The sequence below is a fragment of the Apis cerana genome, linkage group LG4 (assembly GCF_029169275.1).
Source record: "Apis cerana isolate GH-2021 linkage group LG4, AcerK_1.0, whole genome shotgun sequence".
Classification (NCBI taxonomy): Eukaryota; Metazoa; Arthropoda; class Insecta; order Hymenoptera; family Apidae; genus Apis; species Apis cerana.
This window is the reverse complement of record NC_083855.1, coordinates 11,554,782-11,569,920: the sequence shown is the minus strand read 5'-3', so window position 1 is coordinate 11,569,920 and position 15,139 is coordinate 11,554,782. Positions and strand designations below refer to the sequence as shown.

The 15,139-nt window shown below is 50.1% G+C and overlaps 1 protein-coding gene across 4 annotated transcripts in view; it reads left to right on the top strand.

The window, feature by feature from the left end:
* LOC108002168 (protein O-mannosyl-transferase TMTC2) overlaps positions 1-15,139 on the top strand; it is a 124,149-nt gene that overhangs the window by 30,216 nt on the left and 78,794 nt on the right. Inside the window, exon 1 of one of the 4 annotated variants that reach the window (XM_062074235.1) lies at positions 3,266-3,291. The exons of the other annotated variants lie outside the window; for them this stretch is intronic. Within the exon in view, the coding sequence (XP_061930219.1) occupies positions 3,281-3,291 (11 nt within the window). The 5' untranslated portion in view covers positions 3,266-3,280. Of the gene's footprint in view, positions 1-3,265; positions 3,292-15,139 lie in introns of those variants that run through there. 4 annotated transcript variants of the gene reach the window in all.

Below are 15,139 nucleotides of genomic sequence, written 5' to 3'. Positions count from 1 at the left end.
GGAGCGTTGACGTCACGACCGTGGTGGAAAAGCTATCGGGTGTCTGAAGCCATTACCACGTCGACCATTAGTAATGCGATAACCCGAGGAAAGGAGAGCGCGTCGAAGCGGTAACTGGTCCCCCCAAGGCTTCGGTATCGTTGTACAGAGATCCTTGGTGCGCGTAACATCGTGTACCGTGCGCCAAGAATATATATATATATATATATATATCGGGAGATGATGGGATGACGTTACTCGAGGCGCCACGGCTCCCAAACTTTCCCGCTGACTTGACGCAATCGCGGGAAACTCGAGAGCCTGCCACTGCCCTTCCTCTCCTCTCCTCCTTTCCATCCCTCCGTTTTCTCCTCCTGCTCTCTTATTACCGGTGTAATAATTAGATCGATACAGGTTAATGCTGCCCCCTCCCCGCTTCTTCGTTCCTTCGTTCGAGCGAGGATCATCGCGGACGGTGTATCAGGAAGGTGTACCTTCGAATTATCGATTAGACCGGGAGAGACGACCACTCTTCCATCGAAGGAAATTTCCTTCCCTCGATGACATTCTTAATTAACCGTCTAGCAGCCGCCACCGATCGACCGAAAAACTTGGTTGCCGTTAATCGAATTTACGGGAGGGCGCGTTTAATGAACCGAGGGAATATTCGATACCGCGAATTTTCCTGCCTCCCCGGACTCGAGAGCAAATTAATCGAATAACAAGGATCTCGTCACCTCTTGGAATCGTTCTCGGCTGGGTTGTGTTCCCTTCTACTCGCTGATCCGACGAAAATGTTCGCAAGAAAATGGACGAAAACGCATCGAGGCGAAGCAACGATCACGATACGGTTACGGGTGGCATTATTTCTTCGGTGTCCCCTGGATCGAACGGTGAGCCCGAGCCGATAAAAATAGTTGGCACGCGTCCAACTCCGTTTATTGCACGAATTTTCTTCCTTCGTTGCACGAACGCTGTTACTCGTCGTCGTTCCTTCGTCCTCTCCTTTCCCATTTCGTCTTTCGTAATTTCCAGATGTCCTATCGATCCCGACACGCTCGAATTTCCGAATATTACCCCCCCCCCCTCCATAACATCGGAACGAACAAAAAGCATAAACATTTTATTTTCCATCGCCGAGGTTTGTTCCCGCTTCTTTTCGAACGCTGCACGATGTCGATGTACGAAAAAATGACAACTTTCTCCTCCCTCTCTGCCTCCCTTCCTCTGTTTTTATTCGGAACGTAACGGAGAGGCAAATAACAGAGAGAGCTATATATATATATATATATGTGGAGTCGGGGATACATATATACAGGCCAGGCATTTACGTAATCACGTCAGCGTGCCGCTTTTGCGGTCGCATGCCTGTTCCTCTCCCCAATTTCCCCGAGCCTCGATAGAGAAACGTTTTCATGGAGCGATGCTGGCGATCCTAGCTTCCATCGACATCCCGTTCCATCCTCTCGTCTCTCGCTCTTTCCAACCCTTTCGAGAATATTTAAATCGGGGAGACGAGAACGAATTTTCCATCTCGTAATAGATGGCCAATTTCATATGGATATATATATATATATAAAAGGAAAGGGGAAATAGATATTTTATTTCGAGCTATATACCAGATTCCCGGATTAAATTTGCCACACTCTCCTCTGTTGGAAAAATAGCGGTGGAAAAGTTATCGGATTCGGGGCGTTTGGTCCGCGTAAGGGTATTAGACAAACACAAAAGGCAATCTGGTCAGGCATTGGCCAGCTGTCCGGAATTACCCCAACGAATTCCCCCCTATTTGTCCAGACGGTATTCCAGAAGCTGACCCTCGCTCCACTCGGCTTCGTGCAGGTCATCGAAAAAGCTCGCGTGGCCGATGGTATCGCGGGAGAGCAGCTGCGGTCGTGGTCGTCGTGCGCAGGACAGGCTTCTTCCTCCTCCTCCTCCCCCTCTTCTCACCCTCCGTGCTCCACCTCGGATCGGTAAGTCGGCCGTTGGAGGGGAAAGGAGATACGGGAATTTGAACGAGCCGCTCAGTAATTCGTTCGGCTGCTTATATTCGCGGAATTTATCGTCGCTCGCTCGTTGGCCGCCAACAACAGGCTTGTTTGCGACGTCGAGTGCCCCCCCTCGGGATAGTTGAAGAGATCCGTTGCGAGCCTCTTCCACCGCTCTCCGCCGTTTTCTCCGCCACTCGTCCATGCGTGTATCGCTACCCTTCCATCCCGATCTCCTCCGAGCTTGGCGAGAAATTCGAATCTTTCAAAAATCGAATCTTTTCGGCGGCCAGTCTTCCTGTCGACGGATTTACGGGAGCCACGAATTGGCCCGTCTTGGAAGCGAAAATAATTAGTTGCTTCGACACCCTATCCCCTGGTTATTTAATCTGACCGGGCGGTCGAATGGATACACTCGTCGTAATACGGTAGCGGAGGCGACGAGATCGGGGGAGCGTGAAATTCGATCAACCGCGAGCAGTCGTCCAGAATTTCTTATCCCGGCAGCCGAGATTTATGTGTTCCGTTCGACGAGGACGGAAAACACTTTCCGGGACATCCTCTCCCCGCGACTTTTCTCCCTCCCCCCTCTGCCCTCGGATATGCTCCTTCCCTTCTCGCAATTCTCGAAAGCTGGCAGCGTTGAACGGTCGGGGAGAATCTAAATTGAATTCTTCCGTTTCATTTGACGATAAACCGAACGGCGCATCGTGTTAAACGAGCGTCGACCACCGCGTCGAGGGAAGGGAGGGGGAATGGTCGACTCGAACAATCCGGGAACAGCCCGACTTGGCGATTCAAGCTCGGCCAAGCGCGTCATCCTACCCTCGGTTACGTCGCTTCCTTCCAGTTATGAAGATTTCTTCACCCTTTCTTCCACTTCGAATTCCACGTCTTCCTTTTTCTTTCGCTTTCTTTCCAGATTTATCATATCCGAAGTTATCGAGCCGCGGTGGATATTCCGACACGAATTAAATAATGTCGACGAATTTCGAAAAGCAATCCAATTAATCGCCCTTCAAAGTATTTCGTTCGCGAGCACTACTTCCCTCCTCTCCCTTACCTTGATCAGAAGGAGAGAAAAGTCGGGCGGGAGAGGAAACGGAGAGGAGATTCCTCCATTGCCGAGGAGAAGAGAAATCGAACGTAACGTAACGGGCAATTACACTTGTCCAGGGGAAGAGGGATTATCGTGGATATTAACATGACCGTTACATACATCATGCGAGTGTCACGTGCGCATTGTACCAGTCAGTCTTGGATAATTATTACGAGAGGTCGATCAACATCAGCCGTGGCCCGGGCATCGATCAATGCTATCAAGGTAACTCTATTGCCAACAGAACAGGTTACCGGATGATTATCGATACCGGTATTGGTAGCGCCTGATCGGGCATTGTACAAGCGGCCGGCGGTGCCCGCGTGCCGCTAATTATCGTTTCGTGGACAATTATCTAGTCGATCGATCGCGAGTTACGCAACGCCTTATGCAAACTTTCCCCTCTTCCCGCTATTCTCTATTATCCATCCGAAAGGTACGAAATTTCCCCCGGGAAAGGGGGGCGAATTATGATGCGCCCTCCACCGACCGCCTTACAAGCGCTACATTCGAGAATCTTTGCCCGGCAAACACGCGCCACTCCCCTCCTGATTACACTCGAAGCGCGGCAAACACGAGGATGCTTTGAGCCGAATGTTTGAAGACGATATATATATACCCTGGGATAGGGAATTTGTACGCCATGAAATCTAAAGTCAATCTTTTAATTGCTACTACCATTCTACTCTAATTCCATCGAATATCCGTCCATTATCGATCGTCTTTGACAATTTTTCTCACTTTTTCTCCCGCGGTTGTATCATTACACGCATTGCATATATATATATATATATACGCGTAACACGTTTTCATCATCCCGATGAATTACGCTTGGGAGGAGAGGGGGTAGTATATCGCGATAGAGAGATGATCGAGCGAGGATAATTGGGCCCTGGTAATATCGTTGGAAGCATCGCCATCGGGACAAAAGCCTCCGGTCCCCTGATATGTATATATATAAATTTGCCCTCGTGTAATTTCATCCTTCCCCTTCCCTCCTTTCTTTTTAACATCCCCCTAATAAAGTTACATCTTTTGTTCACTTTGTGTCATCGAGCTCCGTTGTCAACTAATAATCATCATCAGAACGTAACGGATATCTTCTTTTAATTAAACAAGGTTGAAAACTGCTTGCGCCCTTCATCCTTCTTTTTATTACATTCTCTTAACAGCAGGTGTATACCTTTTGTTCGCTATCATCGAGCTCGGTTGTCGACTAATAATCGTCACTATAACGGATATCTTCTTATGAATTAACGGGGGTTGAAAACTGCGTGCGTGCGTTGGCGGATCGTGCCTCGATAACGATCGGCCTCTTCCCCCTCTTTCTTCGCCCTTCTTTACCCCCTTCTCGCCTCAGCCCTCCTCTCGGACGGTGAATTGCGGCGGAAATAATTCGGCGGAGGAAGACGGCTACGATTATCCGGCTCGGTTCCGCTCGCCGCCTTCGGATTTTCATAATCCTTCTCCGGGGAGGGGGGAGGAGAAGGCAGGAGAAAGTGGCGGCGAGGTTGGGGGACGTGACGAGTACGAAATGAGATCCGAATCGAGTCGTCGAGGATCCGGAGCGGGAGGAGAGATGAGAGGGGAAGGGTGGGAAGGGATCGAAGATCTTTTATCTCTTTCTCTCTTCCCTCTTCTTCCCTCCCTTTTTTCCTTTGGCCTAATCGCGATTCGATCTTTGCGTGGGCGTGCGACGAGATTCCTAAGCAGGGAGAAGGGATTTGTTTGTTTGGATGGGATTGAATTTGTTCGGGATACGGAGTGATAATTCGATTCGAGTGGCACGAGGTGGATAAAAAGAACGAGTCCAAGTTTGGTCTTGCAAAGCTGATCTCGCGAGATAGTTGGATAATAGATTGGTAAGTTGTTCTTAAGAGGCGATCGACCGATGACTCGAAAGTTGGACGAGAAGTTGTACAGGAGACTTGTACAATCGCCGGGTTGTTACATAAGTCGAATAATTGCGCGTAATTACGAGAAAATTTATGTGCAAAGACGCGACCGATTGGCCCGCTCTCAAGATCCGGATTTGAATTTGTTATAATATTCGCGGAAAGTAAAATATTTGCGTTGGACCCGTTGGGAATTCATTAAGTTTCCTCGAGTAGAGAGAGAGAGAGAGAGGGACGAGTCGCCTCTCTTCTTTAGAGGCTTTCAACAACGAGGGGAGGGGATAGTTCGAGCCTGTTATTTTCTCGATCGATGGTATCTCTCGATGGTGTTTGAAATTCAGCCCAACGAGCGAGACGAGATACACTCGTGTTATTCCACTCGCTCGCGTATTTATCGTCCCGATGAATAATTGAATTAACCATGAAACTTTCATTTCGCCGAAGAAGGGAAATATCCGTCTCTTATTTATGCGAATGTTTAAAGATTCATCCGAGGAACGTTTAACCGCGAAACCGTGGTTAAGCCGCGAAACAAGGAAATTTCGATTCGCGATCTCGCCCTCCTCCCTTCCACTCGAGGAGTAAGACGAGGGTGGAAGGGGTTAACGAGAGTTCAACAAAACAATTAGGGGGATGAGATGGGAGAGGGATAATTGTGATTCATGAACGGGACGTCTCGACTGCGAAATTACGATGATTTTCTTCGTATTATTGAAATACGGCGAGCGGCCGAATTACTTTTCGAGGACGTCGGCCATGAAGGGGACGGGGATGGGGATGGGGGCGAAGGAACGAGTGGCGGAGTGGAGGAGAGGGATAAGTTGGAACTGCTAATAACAGGAGAAGATGGCGATCCCCATTTGGAGGAGTTAAAAGTGGAGAAGGACGGATCCGAGGCGAGGCGAAAAGAAAACCGGTGGAAGCGGGGGGAGGATGACTTTATTATCTTTCGCGAGCAGACGCTCGTACGGAGAGAAAAAGGGATATTATTAAAAAAGATATCGCAGATTGCAGCTTCGATCGCGGTCCGTCGTTACCCGAATAAAATTTCTCTCTTCGCGATGACTCGTGAAACTCGATCGTTGGTTGAATGAAACTATCAGCCCCCTCCTCCCAACTCCCTCCAAAAAAGAAAAAAGAAAAGAAGATGAAAAAAAAATGGAGCAGAAGTAAGATTTCCGATCTTTTTCTTCCTTTTTTTTTAATCAAAAGACGTGTTCCAATCTCGGGAATCGTTGGTCGGTGATATAACGACCGCGATAAAAATATTCACCGCCGGGGGAGAACTTAATCTAAACTCGCGACGAAACGTTCGAGTTGTCGCGGTTAAGCGACGAATGAAATTAAATTCCCCGTATAACCGCGACAAAGTTTCATTATTCCTTCGTTTCGCCTCCGTTTCCATCCGCGTTCGAGTAACCTTGGTCTCCTCCCTGTTGCCTGGACGAGTTAAAAACGATAAATAATAGACACGTCTTCCGGAATTCTCGACGACCGCTCCGCTACTTCGCCGTCGGCCGCCTCTCCACCGTTTGATTCGATTACGATCGACGGAGGAACGGCCAACCTGTTTCCCGATATCAATAACCGAGAATCCTCTTGGCACGGTCTCTCTCTCTCTCTCTCGTCGAGGTGGTTGTGTAAAGCAGATGTGACTGAAACCAGATATATCCTTGGCGGCCGCGTTATCGACTCGCTCCGGAATCCGATCCACGCTCCCGCCAATTAAGCGGAATCGATGGACGAACGTGTACACACACACACCGGATCCGATCCCTCTGCCTCCCTCCGTTTCCGCGTGCTGGAATTGGCTGGAAAAATTCGACGACGTTCGAATCGATCGCGAATGGAATCCGATTCCACGGACGTGTCGCCCTCGTTCGAGGAACCTTACCGACTCTCCCCTTTATCTTTAAATGGGAGGGTGCTGTGCGAAGCGGCACCAATTAGCGGTTGTCGGAGTATTGGAAATAAGTGGGTATCACGGGCAGCCTTCTCGAGGCTCGCGTTTGTCTCGCAAGTGGAAGGATAAGGAGAGAAAGAGAGAGAGAGAGTGACTTCTCTAACTGACTAGGGCACGCGAGCCATATTTCACGCCTCTAATGGCCGACTTAGCATAATGTATGCCTCAGACGCTATCCTCTCCTCCCCTCCAAATAGCCATTCCTGTTAGCGGCCAAACTTTCGACTCTGAAACCGCGAGACCCTGTTTTATTTACCCGCCCCCTTTCGAGAGCTCGCGATGATTCGAAAAGGGGGAGAAATCGCGCGTCCTACTCAAAGTTCCCTCCCCGCGAGTAAGGATGCGGGCTTTGGAGAAGCCCGTGGCTAGATCTTGTTTGCGGACTTTCGTCGAAACTTAAGTTCGACAACGTTAGATTCGCATACACGAGCATGCTAGGCCGTTTACGCGTACGACGACTGGGAGGAACGAGTGGAATTAGCAGGTGGAAGGATCGATGGTAGGGGGCGTTGTTGGTTAATTGCACGGGATCGATGAAAAGCGAAGGGAGAAGATTCGGCGGGCGAAAGAGGGGGACGGATATCCGTTGAGGTAGATCCGATCGATCGGAGGGAGGCGGAGAAGCATGGACGGAATCCTCGGAATTGGCGTACCATCGGGACCGATTAATTTGTCGAGCAGCCAAGAGACTGGTCGTACGGCGTTGCCGTCGGGATTTAAACGGGCGGAGGGCAGGCCGCAAAAGGGAAATACCGGAGTGGCTATCCGAGCATCGGTCGTCCTTGCGTCTGTCCCTGCACTGTTTCGCGGGTATCCATCACGGCTCGAATGGATACCTGCCTCGCTTTCCATCTCTTGCTCTCCGACAACCTTGCCCCCAGACAAATTAATTAACGCCCATCTTCGTACCCGTTTCCCTCTTCTTCCCTTCGCTCGCGATACGTTCCGTAATTTCCATTCCCGACTCGTGGGCTTCCGAAATTCCTTTAAACTGTCGAGGCTCCTCGAGGCTCCCCCGCATTATCGGCGACGTCTCTTGCTCGCGAGACGAGGATACGGCTCGTGCATCGACCCCTTATCCTCGATTTCCTTTTACTCCGATACGATACTCGCCCAGCCAATGTAATCACACGATCGGCTGAACTTCCCAATCTCGAGTTAACGTCCCTCGACTCTTACGCGCGGATCTCGATCGTGGAGAGGCTTTCCACGATCCTGCAATCTTCCTTCTAGAGAGGAGAGGAGGGACTCCATTGTTTCTCCGATCTCTTTTCCTTCGATCTTTAATTCTCGTTTCAAAAGAAACGATCTTTTTTCGCCTCTTTTCCTTTCTCTTCTTCTCTTTTCCTTTTTTCTCCAGACCAATCGAATCGTAGGTTTAGCCTTCGTTCGAAGCGATCTCGACCCCGTTGGGGGATAATTCGATCCGATTAACGGCGGATTTCGGAGAGCAAAGTGGTCGCAATTAGAGCGGACCGGTGGAGGGGAAATCTTGCAGAGTGCTTGGGTGTATCGGGACGAGGGCACCCAAAGGTGTCGTTTACATTGCAAAAGCGACCGCGAATCCCGCCCTTCTTCCATTCTTTCGGAGGGGGGAAATAAAAGATTGGAGGAGAGATGTTGGAACACTTGGAACGAAAGATCTTTCCCCTCAAAATTTTCCTCCCGCAAGGAGCGGAGGAGGTCGAGAATCCTGCTGATTCGTGACACTCTCACATCCTCGAGAGTCCCGCGTCCGTCTCGAATCGAGCAAGATTGGAATGCAGCATATTACAAACACCGAATTATATCGATCCAAACTCTTCTGATTCGAGTTAATTTCAAAGATATTGCGACACTCGACTCTGGATATTCATTTCCCTGAAAGTGAAACACTTTACCTATCCTCCCCCCTCCGTAAAGGAAACACGGAGTCATCCTTTGTTGTTGGGTTTGGAGTTTCCATAGAATCGATCCCACGTGTTGGCGATACGATACGCGTATCAACAATGTTATCCCCTGCTCCTGGAGCAGAAAGGAAAGACGCCCTCCCCTCCTCCTCCTCCTCCTCCTCTTTTTCCTCCTCCGCCTCTCGGCCGTAATAAAAATGGAAGGGTATTAGAAAGCCCCGCGCGGGGGCCCTTTGTCCGAGCGACTTCATTGTACACCCCCCAGTGAAAATATTCTCCGGGGATGAAAATCCATCCGCTGCCCGTTGTCCGCGCCCTATCGCGCTCTACAAAGGGACCGATTAAGTTATGAATAATTTATGACCAGTTGGATTCATCGGTATTTTTATAAAACGAGTCCCACCCTGTAACGAAGTCGCTGGTCCGTGGAATTACCTTAGGAACGGGATTCATCTTAGCCGGGCGCGCGCGGTTTTATCACGATCCAAAGGGCGGTAGGGTAGTTTCGAAGGGAGGGGGAGAATTTTTCTTTTTTCCTCTCGAGTAACGAATATCGATTGCTTCGTATTACCCGAGGTTTCGCGACGAGAAAAGAAAAAGAAGAAGGAGAAAAATCTCGAGGCGAGAGCGCAATTCTCGTTAATGAAACGTACAATCGCGAGAGATTTCGGGGGGGGGGGGGATAGTTTTCTCCACCGAAAATTGGCTCGCGAAATTACGTGGCGCAATAGGAGTTAATCAAGCCGGCTTTAAATTACCCCCCAAATTTTCCAAATTTATTTTCCTGGATCAATGTTGCTCCCAGGCGAGATAAAGCCACGCACAGTCCTCCTAAATAGCGTTCGATCTATCTATACCCAGTTTCTCGACGAGCGGGATGAGCGGAGATTTATCGTCGAGAAGAATCCGAAACGTATCCATTATCTTCTGAAAAAAGATAAAAATAAGAGAGGGAGAAATTCTTAAGTAGCCGAAATTCTCGTCGTCATCGACGAGGATCGTTGAGATTGGCGAGTCGGTCGGTTGAAACTAGGCAGAGGTGGCGGAGAATAAACAGAGAAGGGGGATCGCCGCCTGTTTTTCACGGTAACTTTTCTCATTAGCATTCCAACAGCCGCCCGCTACCAACGTTCAATTTGCTCTTTATGCATAAGACATTACGCGGCCGGGCCGCGAAAAGGGAAAGAAAACGAGAGGAAGAGAGCGGCGGCGTCCTTTTCTCTCGCCGATTCTCGGGTTACCGCGTTTACCACCACCGTCTTTCCACCCCTCGCGCGGACCAAAGCCAGCCAGCCCATAAAGGAAGGATGGAATGGAAGCTCGCTTTCCTCGAGGAAATGGTTTCTCCAGGAGGCGCGATGCGGGGTGCCGCTCTCTCCCTCTCTCTCTCTCTCTTTCCGCGACACGGTGAAACGTGTCGAATAAAGAGGGCGACTTCCGTTAAGAAGTTTACGCCGCCGCTTTGTGTCTACGCGATCTTTTTAGCGCCTTCTCGGCTTACGTTTCCTCTTACGAAACGTAGCCTCGTTCCTTCGTTTTTCCTTTCGCCAGTTTCCCGGGGAAGGAGAATGGCTGCTGCTGCTGCGCCAACGCGTGACGTGCTACATTCGATCCCATTGTCGTTAAAGGTGGGTCTGGTAACGATGCGTAGCGAAAAAGGAAGAGAGAGAGAGAGAGAGATGTTATGGTGTATCGAATTCTCAAAGGGACGGGTCGCGATGAGTCGCGGAGAGAAATGTAATATATGCGTGGTTTTGGATAATTGTAACCGCGCGAGGGAGAATATTCTTTGACAAAAATCGTGCCACGTAGGGCTGTTTCGAGTAATAATGATCGCGAGGAATAGAATTTCTGTGTTGCGACACACGCGCTGTTTTTCCCCTAGGTTTAAACTTTGTCGATGCATGGTGCGCGCTGCGAACAACGCGTTCCATCTCGCAGTAGTCGAATCGATACTAATTTCAACAAATGCGAGCGTATGCGTTTCCTCCGTGCTTCGAAATTCGCAGCGAGCGAGGGAGAATTGGAGTTAAGGGTGAGATTTTAATTAGTTGCCCACTTTTCTCAGCTTTTGTCGGCGCATCTCTTGATCTATCGATGGGTTGAACGGAGAAAGCGTTCTCAAAGTCGGAGAAATTGCGACTTGTTCGTGCGAATCCGTCGTCCGTAGATCCTCGAACGTGGTCGCATGGCTGGTGGCATTTTTGCGTTTCCACGATTCCTCCCTACCGGGGAAGAGGAAGGAATGGGAGCAGGTCGGTACACGCGGCTGGTATTCCGAGAACGTAGTACCGATCTGAGGGGAGGGAGGGAGGGAATGAAAACCCTCGTCCTCGTTCCAACGTTAAAAATAGTTCGCGAAGCCTTCGTTTTCACGAACGGTCTCCACGTTTCTCCACCCTTCGACTCTTGCATCGCCGCGATTTAATTTCGTCTTGAACCGATCTTGAACCGAGCGTGTTCCATCCGAGTCTCGCAGGACTCAGAGATTTGAGGCGTCGGTCGCGGAAAACGGTCGGCGGACGGTGATAATCGATCGCAGGGGAAAATATACGCTTGGCTTCGTGTTCGACCCCTTGTATACACGGGCAATCGCGATGGAAACGATGGCTTCGCTCGCACGAGTCGTATCGGAAAAATATCGTAATATCCAATCGTCTTCCCGTCCCCCGGAAAATGATTTTCACGCCTGTCCCTGTTCCATATCGCGGTTTTCAAATCGCGTTGTTTACGGTTAACGGGGGAACGGAATGGAATGGGGATGGGGAGGGGGGAAAAAACTAGTCGCCGCCGTTGCATCTATTCCCAACGGAGGAAACGGCCGTTTAAACGGGGGATATCACGCCGCGTTTCGAGCGGAGAATATCGAAACAGCGGGGAGGCCATCGCTCGTTTGCATAGAGCGATGGCGTCGATCGCGATTTTGTCGTTCGATTCCCCCTCCCTCCGCTTTCCCCGGTAAATACCCTCGGAAACGATCGTCAACGCTCCGCTGTGGTGGAACGATTCGCATTTGTAGTCATCGGGGCGACGATAGCGATCATAGCCGGGTCCCTGGGAGGAAAAGACGGGTAGCCTCGATAACGATCCGAGAGGGAAGAGGAGACACGACGGTGTAGCACTTTGCGAATCGGACCCGAGCCGGAGGGGAATTTTTATTCTCGCGTCGAGGGATCTCTCGAACCGAGGGAAAGAGCTTCGACCACGGAATTAAAAATTCGCTCGTCTTCTCTCTCTCTCTTCCAAGAGTTGGCGCTATAAATTTCTATTGAAATTGCAGGAGGAGGAGGGTATTTCGACGAGATCGAAATCGAATCGAAGAATGCGACGAATATCCGGGATAGGGCAGAGGAGAAGACAGAGGAGAAGGGTTATCGATCGCGCTTCGTTCGCTCTGGGAGGAATTCAGAAATTTAGAATTCAGAGGCGTGCTTTTCAGAGAGGTGCGGATCGATCGCAGCGAGGGGGGAAAATTGGTCGGTCGACGCGGCGATGACGACGTGGCCGTCAACGCGGAGAAAGGCAGAGGGAACGCTCCATCTCCTCTCCCTCCGTTTGCCCTACGGTCCTCTTCCGCCTCTTCACTTTTACATCGCCTCTCTCTCTCTCTCTCTCTTCCCGACACGGCTTTTCCAAGGATTAATAACTCCGCGCAGCGTAACACCTCGCGTAAAACTCTCTTTAATCTGGACGAACGAGAACGCGTGTATATTACAGCCGCCGGTGCATACCCTTTTTCCACACGCGCCCCGCGCGAGTTACGCTCTCGATGAAACTCGTCCTCCGCGCAATAATAACTCAAACTTCCTTTCACCGAGGAATTCTCGCTCGACGCGTCCGCTCTTAATCACACGTACGTATGCACCTGCCTCCTCCCCGTACGTTATCCACTCCCTTTTTCCCCTCGCCCAAAATCGAAAGAAAATTTCCAATTCCGATCTTTCCGCCGCGCGATGAAAGGAGGGGAGGCGCGTTTAAACGCCACGAAAAATCTGGCCGCGATTGTTTGATCCCGTCTGCGGTCGTCCGCTCCATTTCATCGATTCCACCTTTGCCCAACCATCTCCCCGACTCTCGGCCCCTTTGCGCGCTCCAACGAATAGTGTCCTCTGCGAGCGGAGCGGAGGGCTATCGAGCGTTAGGAATACCGAGGCTGGATGGTGGATAGTGACGTTTCATTAAGACGACAAAGGGGCGTCTATACACGTTCCTCTCCTTTCTGGAGAGGAAGAGTCGGAACGGGATGCTTGGATTAATCGTTATTAATCTCAAAAGCGGTTTCGAGCCGCTGATTAGCGTTTAACCGTCGAAAGGATGTGTCGCTATTTTTGGAGCGACTCGAGATTCGAGAGATTCGAAAGAATAACCGTTGGAAATTTATTGTTCTCGGAGGTAGCAAGAGGGGGGAAAGTTTGCTATAATCTGAAAGTTTGCCCCGTCTGTCCGAGTCATCCGTCGGATGGATACCAAGTTTCTCTCCCTGCTCGCGCGAGAGAGCTCGGTAATCGAATCCCGGTGAATCGTAAGTATCGCTTGGTTTTGCGGCCGATTCTTCTTATTGCGAAGTTTCCAGCTCTTGGAGAGTGTTCGCCACTCTTCTGAGAATCGATCGCGTAAATTGATTCGAAGATCAAAGGAAGGGAGAGACCATCGCTCGGGACACAAGTATATTACGATGACGTCGATTCGAGCTTTCGTTTCGCCTATGATTCGATACGTCCCGTCACATCACCGCTTCTGGATAAATTGACGACGTGGATTCGAGGGGTTGGAAGTTGTTTAGATCGGTGGACGTATTTCCATCGGGCGAAACTTTATCGGTTCATAAATTTGGATGAGCCCGAGAGGGTCGCGATCGACTCAACTTTGAGATTCAAATTTATCTCGATCTTTATCTCTTATGCATACCATAATCGTAAACTCGGCCGTCCCAGCAGGAGGAAAGGCACCGTTCGTCGTTGGAAGCCGTAACGAAACCCGCCGCTCTTATTACCCCACCCGTGAAAAATAATCGGAGAGGAATCTCGGTATTTTTCCCCCCTTTAAAAGCGCGCGCGCGAGAGGATGGAAGGAAGCGTCGCGGCGAGGAACGATCGATCCTCCCCCGGTCGAGGATGACAAAACGACGCGCGGCACGACGCGCGAGACTTGACCCCGTTCCGTCCTATCAAACGCTCTCTGTCATATGCCGGAAATGAATCGTCAATGATCCTAATAATGGGGCACCGCTCGCCTCGCTCCAAGCCCTCGCCACGCTCGCCTCCTCCAGCACGAGCCCCATTAAATCGAGAATCGCTTCCCACTCCTATCCAGGTCAACGTTATTTTGCCCGAATAATGGGCCCTTGCCTGCCTCGCCTGTGTCACCCTCTCTCTCCCTCATTCTCTCTCACCCCTTTGGTTTGTCAGAAACTCGAGCCGTGATAATGCTCCGGTGATTTAACCGGAAATGGAGGAGTTGGAGTCGCGACCCCTGTTTCGATTCGGTTCATCGATAGGTATCGACCTGTTTCGAGATTACCTGTTTGGAAGGGAGAGGGAGGGGGATATTTTAGATCCATTTCGGAGCCATTAACGTTTCGGCAAAGGGGATCGTGTGTAGGTCGTCGCTTTGAGTCGGAGGTTGGATCCTTGAATTAGTTACCTCTCTCTCTCTCTCTTTGTCGGGTACGGTTAGATTTGATTACCGATTCCCCGACAATGCTCCCGGTTTCCGTTACCTTCGAAACTCTATTGCTCCCTAAATATACGTATACGTGTACTTTTGAAAGCACCGATTTATTTTTAATACGCGCCTCATCCTCCCATACGCCATAAGTACTTTCGTTATTTGCATCCCTTTGTGAATTCTTCCGACCAAGAACAAGAGCTTAGCTTCGCTCGGGCGAAATTAAAAAATAAAAGGATCGCGTGGAAAGACTTTATCTTGGTATCTTGGTAGAAAAAAGGAGAAAGACAGGAGGAGGGGTGGTGTATATAGCCGGGTAGAGAACAAAGAGTGTTAATGGCAGCTCGAAGGCTTTCCCCCCGAAGGATTGGAAGATGGAGCGTTTCCAAAATCCCTCGAGGCCCGTCCCCTTGCCGATAAATAATTTTCTCCATGGTCGCGATGGCCTCTGCTCTTTCGTCAGAAGCTTAGAGAGAGAGAGAGAGAATCCGTCGGCTCGAAGCTCGTCGACCGAGGCGAGTGACGCGGCTACGAGGGAAAAGGAGAAGGAGGAGAAAAAAATAGGGTATTTCACAGGCGGGTAAAAAAATCCGCCTTTGATCCTTTTTCTCGTTAGCTCGTGGCTAGACTCGTGCGGAGAAAATGATTTCGATACCCGA